General features: G+C 47.5%; 1 protein-coding gene across 2 annotated transcripts in view; it reads left to right on the forward strand.

Annotated features, from left to right (window-relative positions):
* LOC147690170 (cholesterol 24-hydroxylase-like) overlaps positions 1-12,480 on the forward strand; it is a 440,216-nt gene that overhangs the window by 157,588 nt on the left and 270,148 nt on the right. For both annotated transcript variants that reach the window (XR_015299935.1, XM_086937762.1), the window contains exon 4: positions 6,422-6,495. Coding sequence is in view for 1 of the 2 variants with exons in the window: in XM_086937762.1 (XP_086793888.1) it covers positions 6,422-6,495 (74 nt within the window). In the remaining variant the exon portion in view is untranslated. The remainder of the gene's footprint in view (positions 1-6,421; positions 6,496-12,480) is intronic.

The following is a 12,480-nucleotide window of genomic DNA, read 5'->3' on the forward strand; positions in this document are numbered from 1 at the left end:
TCATAAAAGGGTTGATCTGGCGGCGTAAAAGTTCCCTGCGGCACTTTTACGCCGCCAGATCGTGGCCAGTAGACACTACTTGTGCAAAAAGTTCACCAAAGTTAGTTGTTTGAATTAAGAAATCCTTTAGAATCCAGCACGTAATATTTTTAGATAAGTATCACTTATCCCAGACAAAATCCGTGAACTTGGAATACAATCAAAGGTGCCAGTCTCCAATGACAACCACGGCGGGAATCCACAGTATTATCATTACCTGGATGTTAGTATGAAGTCTAAACGTGATTGTTATGTCCCAAACGTAACTGTAAAAATGATGAATAAATGTTAATTGCTCACTTAATACTGTATTTACAGTGTTGTGGGTTGCCAGCTGTCACTCGTAGTTGCAATAATTTAATTAAAATGGCTGCCACATTGCGTGCGTACTGACGTATTAACCACGTTGTTCGTTACTAAGTGACCTTTGTGTGGTGACGCAGGTCGCCAGGGGCAAGGGACGACCTAGGCCGCAGGTTTGGGCCTTAGCTAAAATAACAGAGACGTGTGGACACAATAAACTATACTCGGACAAAGACCCCATGCGGTCTCGTGCCCCTTTATTTATCCCCTCGGCGAGCCCACCCTCGGGGGGGGGGTGTGCGTGCTTGCATGTATTGATGGCCCGTGTGACTCCCTCACTACATCCCTCCAATCTTTCGGATATGTAGTTTCTTCTATGGGGAGCACTCAGATCTTGTGGGTGCACCACGCATAGTCTCTCAGTCTCTGACTGGGGGTCGGATTCGGCCGAAGACCATACTTCTGGCTCCGGGAGTTCTGGCTGACTTCCGACCCTTCAGGATCCTCCACGGGGATGGTTTCTGCCTCCGCTGGACTCTCCCTGATGTATGTCACTTCTGGCTCAGTCCGAGGCTGCGTTGGCATTTCCTCACGTTGATTTTGTGAGGTCTCTGCTGAGACCGTTCCTTCTCCGCACTCCATTTCTTCGGCCGGTGAATCTCCTTTTCCCATATCCCTGGGGACCCTCTTAAACCAAGATGTGTTTCGTGTGACCATCCAGGTGCCTTGTACCGCCGACACCATGGTCCCTTGGACGTTGACCACTTCCCACACTTCCGGCTCATACGCAGTGCAGTATTTCCAGTTCGGGTGACGGTCTTTTAATATCACTCTGTCTCCAACTACAATGTTAATTGGTCGGGCTCTTCGAGCTTGGCTCACCTTGTCGTTTGACAGCTTCCTTCTTCCTTGTGCGGCACTCTGGTCCAGTTCTGGTAGACTCCATGACGGGGTCGATGGGACGCAGTCTCTGGGGGCCTCTCGGAAAAGCAGGTGCGCCGGGGCACACCGGGTGGTGCAATGCGGTGTTAGGCGTTAGGCACTGAGAAACTGTGAGAGACATTGTTCGGCATCCTCTCCTTTCTCCACCCCAATCTTGAGGGCCCGGTTCAGAGTACGCATAAACCGCTCCACCTCCCAGTTTGCCTGGGGCCACTGTGGGCTAATCTTTCTGTGTCTGACCCCACGGGATGCCAGGTAGGTCTGGAAGTCTCTGCCCTGGAAGGGTGTTTGTTGTCCGACCGGATCTCCTCGGGCAGACCCATTATTGCAAATGTCCGATCCAGTAACGCTTTGACATGGGGAAACGCCATCGAGGGCACTACCTCTAACATGGGGAATCGGGAATGTGATTCGATGAGTACTAGAGTGTTCCGGCCATCTGGGAATGATCCAAAATCGTTTGGACCATGGATCCGGGCATGGGTCTTCCGTGATCACCCGGTGTGGCACAGGGTCTCCGCTTGTGATGTTGCATGAGTGGCAGTTGCGCACCATGTCCTCCACCATAGCATCCATCCCTGGGAAACACACTTTGCTTCTGAGCCGGGCTTTGGTTTTGGACGCACCCTGATGGCCTTGATGCGCCAGCTGGACTACTTCCTTTTGCAAACATGTGGGGATCACAAGGGAGGTTCCTTGAAGTATCACTCCGTGAGGGCCTTCACTGAGCTCGCTCTGAGCTCTCCAGATTTGTTGCCAAAAGCATTGTTCCTCTGCCGTGAGGGAGCTGAAGCCATACAGGAAGTGTCTCCAGTTTCGATTGGTCAGCATGTTCTTTTGAGGCATTTGTCGGATTCTGTGGCTTTTCCTACATCCTCCAGTGTGAGAGTGACAGGACAGGCTCCTGTGAGATCATCTGCATGATTTCATCAACTTCATCGACTTCTTCTTGTGTGAGATCTGGTAGGGGCGCACTCGGATGGTGCGGCAGGAAGTCAGCCGGATTGTCGCCCCTGGTCAGAAGTGTACCTCAAAATGGTAAGCCTGCAGCTGCACGGCCCACCTCTCAATCCGTGGGGGTGCGAGTCTGGCAGTTCCAGCGAACAGCGGGACGAGGGGCTTGTGGTCCGTGATCACCTGAAACTCAAGTCCATAGAGGTATAGATGGAAATATTGCCACGCCCACTTTATAGCCAGTGCCTCCCGTTCTATCTGAACATACCACATCTCAGTTGCAGCCAGCGCCCGACAGGCATACGCGGTGGGTACCCAGACTCTCAACTTCGTTTCCTGCATGAGTACAGCTCCCAGACCGACATGGCTGGCGTCCACTACTACCTCTGTGCGTCTGTTCAGGCGGAGGTACGCCATCCTCTGATCGTCGATGAGGGCATCTTTGACCGCCTGAAACGCATTGTCTTCCTTGGCTGACCAGGTCCATGGTTGTCCTGCCTTGGTTAGGACTCAAAGTGGCTCAGAGAGGGACGCGAGGTTGGGGATGAACCGGGCGCAATATGTGGTCATCCCCAAGATGCTTCGGACTTTCATGGCTGTTGTCGGTCTTGGTGCTGAACGGATGGCCTCCGCCTTCCTTGGGTCAACGCCCAAACAATCTCTGGAGAAGATGTAGCCGAAGTCTACCGACTCCTGGTAAAAGGAGTGCTTCGCTCGGTGTAAGGTGAGTTCATTGTCCGCTAGGCGCTGCAAGGTGGTTCTGAGGTGTGTGTGGTGGTCCTCAAGGGTCTTGGAGAAGACGAGTATGTTATCACTTAAATTAATCACATTAAATAGTCCTGAGAGTGTCTGCCGTATGGCGTTTTGGAACACCTCTGCCGCCGATGAGACGCCAAAACTTAGCCTTCTGTAGCGACGTAGGCCGACGTGTGTGGAAAATGTGGTGATGTTGCAGGTGTCGGGGTGAAGCTCCAGTTTGTGATATCCCACGTTGAGGTCCAACTTGGTGAACCATCTGGCACCATTTAAGTCCGCGACAATGTCGTTCACCGTAGGTGTGAGATGCCGCTCACATTTTACGGCCTTGTTCGGTAGGTGCATGTCGATGCACAGTCGAATGGCTCCTGGTTGTTTCAGTTTTGGGGCATTGATAAGGGGTGAGACCCACGGGGTCGGGCCCGACACCTTATCAATGACCCCCAAGTCTTCAAGTTTTTGGAGTTCTTCCACCTGCGGCCGCTGGTGGAGTTCTTCTTCCACCTGCGGCCGCCGGTGGAATGGCACCCTCCGGTGCCTCAACGCCATGGGCCTGACCGTGTGGTCCACGTGCAACTTGAAGGTCTTCCGCTTAAGGCAGCCCAGTCCTTGAAACAGGATGGGGAAATCCTTGAGCATTTCACGTGCGTGTAGCTCGTGTACTTGATTGGCGAAAAACACCAGCTCTAAGTCTTCAGCCGTGTGGCAACTGAGGAGGGTCCCTCTCTTCCCCTCCGTGACGTGGAATATTGTTCTCAAACTCTGGCCATTGCTGGTGACCTCCACCTCTATGACCCCTCGCAGACGGAGCGGCTCATCGCTGTCAAAAGCTCTGGACGGCTGGAGGGGTGGGCGAGGTGCAAACTTCTCATATTGGATGCTGTCCATCACATTGACCAACGCCCCCGTGTCTATCAGGGCGTGCACTGGGGAACCTGCTACGGTGATGTCGCACATTGATGGGGGAAGTCTCCTGGGACCTTCTCTGCCAACGAATGACATGAAGAACACATCATCATCATCCCCTTCAAGGTCAAAATTTGATCGTGAGTTGTCGCTGCAGGGACCTGGATCCTCCAATGTCAACTGTCGCACACCCTGTGCAAGTCCGTGCTGGCCTGGGGCATTGCGCCGCCCGCCTCCACTCCGGCAAACCTTAGCAAAATGGTTGAGCTTGACGCACTGCGAGCACGTTTTCCCACTTACAAAACACTTCCCACTCGGAGGATGATCCATGCTGCAGTTGCCGCACATGGAGCTTTGCGGGGCCCTCGCTCCTCCTCTGGGCTGTTGAGGTTGTCTGCAGATCTTCTCTACTTTCTCCTCCTTGATTGTAGGTGTCCGTGGCACCATGACGGCTGATTTCCATCTCGTCAGCCCGAGCGCTGGACAGTGCGTGAGACCTGGCTAGGACCATTATTTCGTCGAGGGATGTACGAGGCTGTCAGAGAATGAGACGTCTTAGCTGGACTGAGCGGCAGCCTTGAATGAGCTGTGCACGGATTTCCAGTCTCTGATCAGGCAGTTCACATGAGGTGGCAAATTTCCTCAACCGGGCATATTAGACATCCACGGTTTCTGTTTCCCCCTGCCGTGCCTTCCGCAGCTTGAACCATTTGTAGTCTGGGTTAATCTGGGGATCAAAGTGGCGATTTAAAGCTGCAACTGCTCCGGCATAGTCATCGTCTGCGCCTATGTCCAGTAATGTCTCAAACAGATCGTAAAGTTTTGCTCCGCCGTAACACATGAGGAGCGACCTTTTCACTCTCGCATCCGTCTCCCTGATGCCTAAGAATAGTGATCCATGAGCGCCATCTTGCTGCAGCGGTGGACGGGTCCGAGAGCTCACTAAATGGCGGCAGTGATGCGGCTGTTCCGTGGCCGGGGGGGGGGGGGCGTAGACGTGCTGGGCTACGTGCACTGGAGCAGGAGCTGCGAGGGCTGCATGTTGTGGAGCGGGGCCCAGGAGCACGGCCTGCAGGGGTGCTTGCGCTGTTCGGGGGGCACCACCACCGGTGGTGGCCGGATCAGACATCTTCCTCTGGTGCAGGTGGCACTGGCGCAGTCCCTCCTTCCTTGGCGTAGGTGGCCTTGGCGCAGTCCAAACTAGAATGCCGGTGTCCACTGCGCGCGGGTGTGCACATGGGCGTCGACCAGGTGAATGCCGCCAGACTAGGGCCTGCTGGGTGTTATGGGACCCCGAGTCCCTGGGCAGTGAAGTCCTAGGTGAAGAGCTTGGTGCCTTGACATGTGAGGCCTGAGAGGCCCAAGGGCGAGGTTCTTGCCTGCAGATCAGGCAGGATAGGAGCTGCAGCTTTAGGGCATTTTATTCCTTCATCCCAGTGAGTGTTGCCGGCAAGTGTTGCCGGCAAGCAGGGGGCAAACATCAGAAAATCAACTGAAGGAAGCTGTCAAAGATTGGTGCACTCCAGACTCTGAAATTCACAGTGACGTGACGCAGAACTTTGAAGATCAGCGCACTCGCGGGTAGAAATTTCAGAATAAATATTCCTATCTGTACATCCCCAGTGTTGCCGTGTTCCTGCTCGCCGCCATTGTAGTAAAAGAAGGATGTCCAAAGCAAGTCAATGGTTCCACAAAATATTTAATATAGCATAAAGATAGCAGCGACACCGGAGATAGCTTCCTTCGCTCCCACCAGAAACCGTTCCACTAACTCATCCACCCGACCACACTTTCAACCATAAACATTCTACATGCCCCACACATTCTGCATACCTCATGCGACCCTCACATGCTCACGCCAACACTCACGAGCCAATACCACATCATAGTTAATACATTGAGCAATTATCAACATTTTCTTCCTTTTTGGTTTAGGGCATGCAATATGCTTCCTGCAGCTTTCATCTTTCTGATGTATGAAGGATGCTGTGACTATCCCTCCAAAAATATGTACCCTAAGCTGATTTTAAAAAATTTCAGCATCCAACTACTTACTCTGGGGCTGATTCACAGAACTAATCTGAGCTAAAATCCTAAACGTACTACTTTTGGTGTTCACCAAAGGCATTTAGTAGTAGTAAAGTTAGGGCTCCTAACTTTACTACTACTAAACTGAGACAAAATCTTAACTATCTGACTTTCGGAATTCACAAAAGGCATGTAGTAGTAATAAAGTTAGGAGTCCTAACTTTACTGCTACTAAATGCCTTCTGTGAATACCAAAAGTAGTAAGTTTAGGATGTTATCTCAGTTTAGTAGTGGTAAAGTTAGGAGTCCTAACTTTACTACTATTAAATGCCTTCTGTGAATACCAAAAGTAGTAAGTTTAGGATTTTATCTCAGAGTAGTGCTGTGAATCGGCCCCTCCGTGTTTAGTAGACTTATTTTACGAAGACTTCATACATGTTTTTCTGTGACAGGTCAATGAAACTATAACACATATGTATCTCTTTGCTTCCAGGAATTCCTGATGTCGCCAAACAGTTCAAAGGATCCACTCGCTTATAAAGGCCTTTTCTATGTGTTTGGTGAAAGGTAAGAGTCTATGTACTATTTATGTAGCAAATTCTTCTGTGTTTGAGCGGAGGAAGTGACTACCTCGATCCAAAGTCTAAGAATACATTTAGTAGCTTCCATGGACGTCTTCCCACTTCAGGTCCCCACTCAGGCTGCAGCGGAAGAAGAAAGGACTTCCATGCAGCCTGGGGCATGTTATTTTCCCCCGGAATTGCCATCAGCTTTCATATCAAGCTGACTTCATGCATTATGAAACAGAAAATAGCCAGCTCCAGATGCTATCATTGTGTGTGATGTTAGGGAGCACAGCACCCCGACCAAATGTCTGCAATGTAAAGGTACCATTGGAAAGGCAAATTATGCCCTTTCCTGAAAGGGCATTCATTCGGCCCTCAGGGGTAGATCTGGTGAGGTGCAGTGCTGGCGTTACTCCTATTTAACCACCCCATTGGTCTATAAGTATGTGAGTACATTCATTATGTTTGAGTATTTACACTCTCATATAAAGTATGCTTGAATGATAATCACAATATGACTGCCTCACCCAGCATTAAATAAAACAAATAGACCATTTAAAATAATTTTAAATACATCAATAATTAAAAATTAAATATGACAGGCAGGCCTCTGCGTCAGATTCATGATTAAGTTTGTGTTAGTTCAGCAACCAGACATTATGACTCAAGTTGGTATTGCAGAGTATGACCAGTGTCAAGCTAAGCAACGAGGGGGGAGTCCCTCCGGCGATGTATAATGCCCCCCTTAATACATAAGCAACTGAATGCTTCAGATACTTATGGGATGCTGCTAGGTAGGAAATCCTGTGCATGACCTTGTTGGCTCCATGAGTGCATGCAAGATGTCAACCATGAGTGCAGTTGAAGTAATTTTAGATCAAGTTTTCTGGTGACATCCGTAAAGAACTTGGCAGCTTGACATTGGTCAGGGATGTTCTGCATATTCCGACAGTCCTTCAATGATTCCTAGGATTGTCTGATGTTTCTTTAGAAAAATCTTCTCAAGTAGGAAATGCCTCTCACCGTGCATCCCTGAGTAAGAGCAAACAATGTGAAGGATGGATTCTTGCTCACAATCGCGTAACGTGCACCTGTAATTCAGGAATTGATGGTTGTGCAGAACATCCTAAGTTCTTTCATTGGGAGCAGTAGAAACCGCATATTGATGATGGATAGTCTCATTGATGTACGCATTGGTTCTAATATATATTGCTGGGCAGACATGGTGTTGTATGAGTTCATGATATAGTCCAGGTGGCTGAGTTAGGCCAAATGTTTGGTGTGTGCAGACCTAATGAGAAGCCAAACTTGTATTTTTAAGGCTGATTTGAAAGCTTCATTCAGAAGGTTGCTTTTCCAGATTGATTGTACATCCTATTCTTTAACTGAGTTATTTAAATACTTTGCCCATGTCGTTGCCGCAGGACGATCACAATCAATATAGGCCTAATTGCCACTTTTAATGTTCCTGTCTTTGCATTCTTGCCCAGAGAGCAATATGCCAAATAGTTCACGCAAGGTCTTTATGGCCCACAGTGGCATTGCAAAAGGGCAGTTGGGGGGAGGGCAGAATCCCCCCACTCTTCCCTGGGGCTGTGCGAGGTGGCAGTCACTGGATTAGCCAGCACCCCCGCTGACGCCAAACTCAGTGACCGCCACAGGCAGCACAATGTCTAGCTACGCCACTGGTAAAACCTTTCTTTTCCTCAGAAAGCTTGATTTTGAATGGTACCAGAGCAAAATTAATTCCTTAATAATCTAATGGTCATCAATAATTCCCAGGGCGTTCTGCACCAACACTAGAACTGAATACATTTGAATACTTCCCGAAAATTGTCTCAACTACCTTGGAGCTGTGCTTGGTCACACATCCGTCTGGTTCATCAGTGGTATAGCAAGTGGGGGATTAGGTGGGGCGTCTGCCCCAGGAGGCATGAGTTTTGGGATGCGGCGGAATCCACCCACCCCACCCCCGCTCTTGCATGCGGCTGCTGGGTGGCAAATGCAGTGACTGCCATGGGCAGCAAAATGTCTAGCTACACCACTGAAATGCACTCAATCTTTGTTTTTTTTTCCAATTATATTTGTGGAACTTGTTTAAGGTCTTTTGCAGCCCAACATTTGTGCTATCAAGAATAAAAATGTTATTGGCAAACAGTAAGAATTGTAAATGGGCGTTGATATGTTTGGAGAAAGTGATCTTGCTTTTCCTGAGCACACCTTGATGTCTGCAGTATAAACGCTAAAGAGGATAGGAGCGGGAGTACAACCCTGCTTCAAGCCTCTATTGATGTTGATTTTTTTCAAGACAGTCAGCCCTTTCCCACCTTTCACTAGAACCCATGTGTGTGAGTACAGTGAGATGATTGATTAATTGACTCTTTCACTGTTTTACTATTGTAGTTATTGAATGTGATTTATATGTGTACTTTTATGATTTTAATCAATCGAATAAAGTGATTTGACTTGACTTGATTGATTTGATGGATTGGTTTTACAGCTTGTATAGAGCTGGAAGGCCCTGGGGCATCTTGGCTTGCTTCCAGCAAAGAATTAATACAATATGCTAAACATTCAAGAGATTAGTTGTTAAAGAGGCAGGTTTTTAATGATTTCCTAAAAGACAAAGATTTGGACTGATAACAGCCCCATGCTGGCAGCCTTTTCCATAGTATTTGTTGTTGGACCTTAACAAAGGCTGCTGTGTAATCAATAAAGCAGGCGGGCAGTAAGGTTGATTGCACGATGAGCTAAGCAGAATAACCTGCAAATATATGAGATATTTATCAAATTGTGATCAACACGATGTAGATGTTTTGCCTCTCTTTCTGGAAGCTGGGACGAGGGTAATCTTAGCAAATCTTATGTTGATGCCATTTGCAGGTAATAAAACATTTGGGCCTTAATATGGCAATTTTCTCAGGATTTTCCTGTGTGAGTCAAGCCATGGGTACCTTTACAAACCCTAACATGGGGAAAGTAGGTACCAATTTAGTCTGGATATCTGTCATAGACAGAAGGTATGCAGGCATGAATATTAACAGTATCTAGTGTAAAGAAATGGCCCAGCATTGGGGGTGGCTGCAATCCTAAACACCTAAAGGGCAAAGGGTACAATGCTGAGAGGTTCAATGATTAATGCTCTGTAAGCGTGTATAGAGCCTTTGCAGCTACTTTTAATCATTCACAACACTTCTCACAACCCCACACCCACTCCTCCTCAACTGTGTACATGAAACAACCTTTTTCCCATCATAACGGTCCTTATTCAAAATGTTGTTTTCTGTGACAAAGTGGATGTAAACTATGACATTGATGTATATTACTGTGAAAACTCTGAGCTGAACATCAAATTACATAGAGGCCCCAGATAATTAGCCCTAATAGTGAGGTCGAATTAACCGAGCGATTCTCGTAACAAGAAAATTGACGCTTTGTTCCTTTAATAAGGGAGAAAGTGTTGTATACCTTTTATGAAGAGCTTTATAATTTGGTTCTTACAGGAATAGCATGTTTTTTTTATAAATTATGGTTTATCATAAACAAAACAGTACTACATTCAATATCACAATAAAAGTAGGAGAAAGGCTAAGTCATAGATTTCTCATCTTCCCCTTGTCTATACCGACACTGTATCACATCTCCCTGTGCTGTACCCCTCCAACTCCTTACCCACCATTCTGCTACTATCCTCTTTTCATGCCTCTCTCAGTTTCGAATGCTCCTCTCACTGCACAACACTCCAAACCTTTCTATGTAGGCTTGTGTTTTATAGGCCCCTAATACACATCATTTTCTATACGTGATAACAAATATATGAAATATAGTCGAAACATCAGGTTAACCATCAGTAGAACCAATTGTAAATAAATGTCTTATTCGGCAAAGTCTTTAAGGACATTTGAGGCCTGTGTAGTCTTCTTCACAGGCCATTCAGATGGTGCAAATAGAAGCCTTGGAGACCAAATACAACTTGAGTTGGACCTATAGTGGGTCAACACTGACAAGAATGTCTACTGAGAGAAAAGTGGCAGATGTTTGACTGAAATGCTCATCCTTGATTCTGACTTTGTGGACTAAGAGTTGCGTTCATTTATCCTTTAACACTAAGGTAATGATGGCATTGGTCATTTTAATAAGAGAGAAATCACGTAATACAGGGCAAAACTGAGGTAGCCCTACAACTTCTTTGTATGAAGGTACTGACTACCGTAACTGGACTGATAAAGCAGAAGAGAACATATTTATTTGTATAGTACTTCAACCCTTTGGAGGGATGTAGCACCCTACAAATGCATATCAGAAATATGTACATAAAAACCTGAAGAGGCTGATGAGTGAATCTTACAGATGAAGCCACCTATAAATCAATTATCATGTTGTGAACCAACTACAAGTTCTTAGCAAATGTTTGCCTGAACTAGTTCACCAGATCTAAATAGGATTCTTGCCAGTAGGAATACCACATTCAACATTAGAAGTATAGTAGGAGTGATGGATGAAACACCCTCAGAACAAACACATGCTACTGCACTCTCAATTGATATCAAGAAGGCCTTTGATAGACTCAAATGGCAGTTCTTATTGAAAGTGCAACATTGTATAGGGTTTGGTACTCAGTTCACAAAATGGATCAAATTGTCCTGTCCTGGAGTCAGAACAGGACAGTTAATATCAGAAGCATTTAAAGCGCACATAGCACCAATAAGGGATGTCTACAATCACTGTTACTGTTTGCATTGGTGATGGAACGATTAGCTTAAGCAGTGAGGAGAATGTGACGCACTGAGGGTATACAGCTGTGGGACAAAGTCCACAAAATCTTATTATATGTAGAAGATTTAGTACTGTTTCTTCAAGAAGTACAAAAGGGGGTGGTGATGGACGGAGCATCTGAACCAATCTAACACTCACACCCAGTCAACAGATCTGGATTTAATCAATCACCGTTCTTTAGCCCACTCTGCCATCCCAGTTCAGACATGGCCATATGCAAATCAGTCTGACCCTGTGCCTCATGGGAACGGTCCAGCCCGAACTGCCAAGCCATGCCTTCCCTGGACCGGAATCAAGCTTCCTAGGACCGGTTTCTAGCATTCCAGCCACCTTCAGCCAGGCTTGCTTGAATCCAGTGGCAAAGTGAGCAAGGGACTCAACGTCTGAGCATACCCTACCAACTTATGGTGAACAAAGCGGTACAAAAGGGGGTGGTGATGGACGGAGCATCTGAACCAATCAAACACTCACACCCATCAACAGATCTGGGTTTAATCCATCACCGTTCTTTAGCCCACTCTGCCACCCCAGTTCAGACAAGGCCATATGCAAATCAGTCTGACCCTGTGCCTCATGGGAACAGTCCAGCCCGAACTGCCAAGCCATGCCTTCCCTGGACCGGAATCAAGCTTCCTAGGACCGGTTTCTGGCATTCCAGCCGTCTTCAGCCAGATTTGCTTGAATCCAGTGGCAAAGTGAGCAAGGGACTCAACGTCTGAGCATACCCTGCCAACTTATGGCGAACAAAGTGGTACAAAAGGGGGTGGTGATGGACGAGCATCTGAATCGATCAAACAGATCTGGAGGGGCCCTGCAGGGCCCCCTTGTACCTCTGCACCAGGGGGTGCATTCAAGTGGGCACATGTGTCACCCTGTCTGCATGCAGACCAAGTTCCTGAAGGGCATGGACTTGACAGTCCATACCCCCCAGGAACTACCTTTCACGCTCCCATTGCGGTGCCCTTTTCAAAGGCACTGCCGTTGGACCGCCAAAGAACTGCCTGGCTGAGACATTAAAACTCGTGCTCTGGCAGGCAAATTTTTTTATGGCTTTAATGGTCTTGGAGCAGAGTGGCAGCGTGGCAGCCCCGCTCTGAGACCATCAAAATTATGATAAGGTCCTTAGGCTTTGACCAGCAATGTAACTACTGTTTGTGGTGCCCAGGCAGATGAGACATTCTGGAAGCCTTAGCGAACGGCACCAAAGACC

The sequence above is a fragment of the Lissotriton vulgaris genome, chromosome 9 (genome assembly GCF_964263255.1).
Source record: "Lissotriton vulgaris chromosome 9, aLisVul1.2, whole genome shotgun sequence".
NCBI lineage: Eukaryota > Metazoa > Chordata > Amphibia > Caudata > Salamandridae > Lissotriton > Lissotriton vulgaris.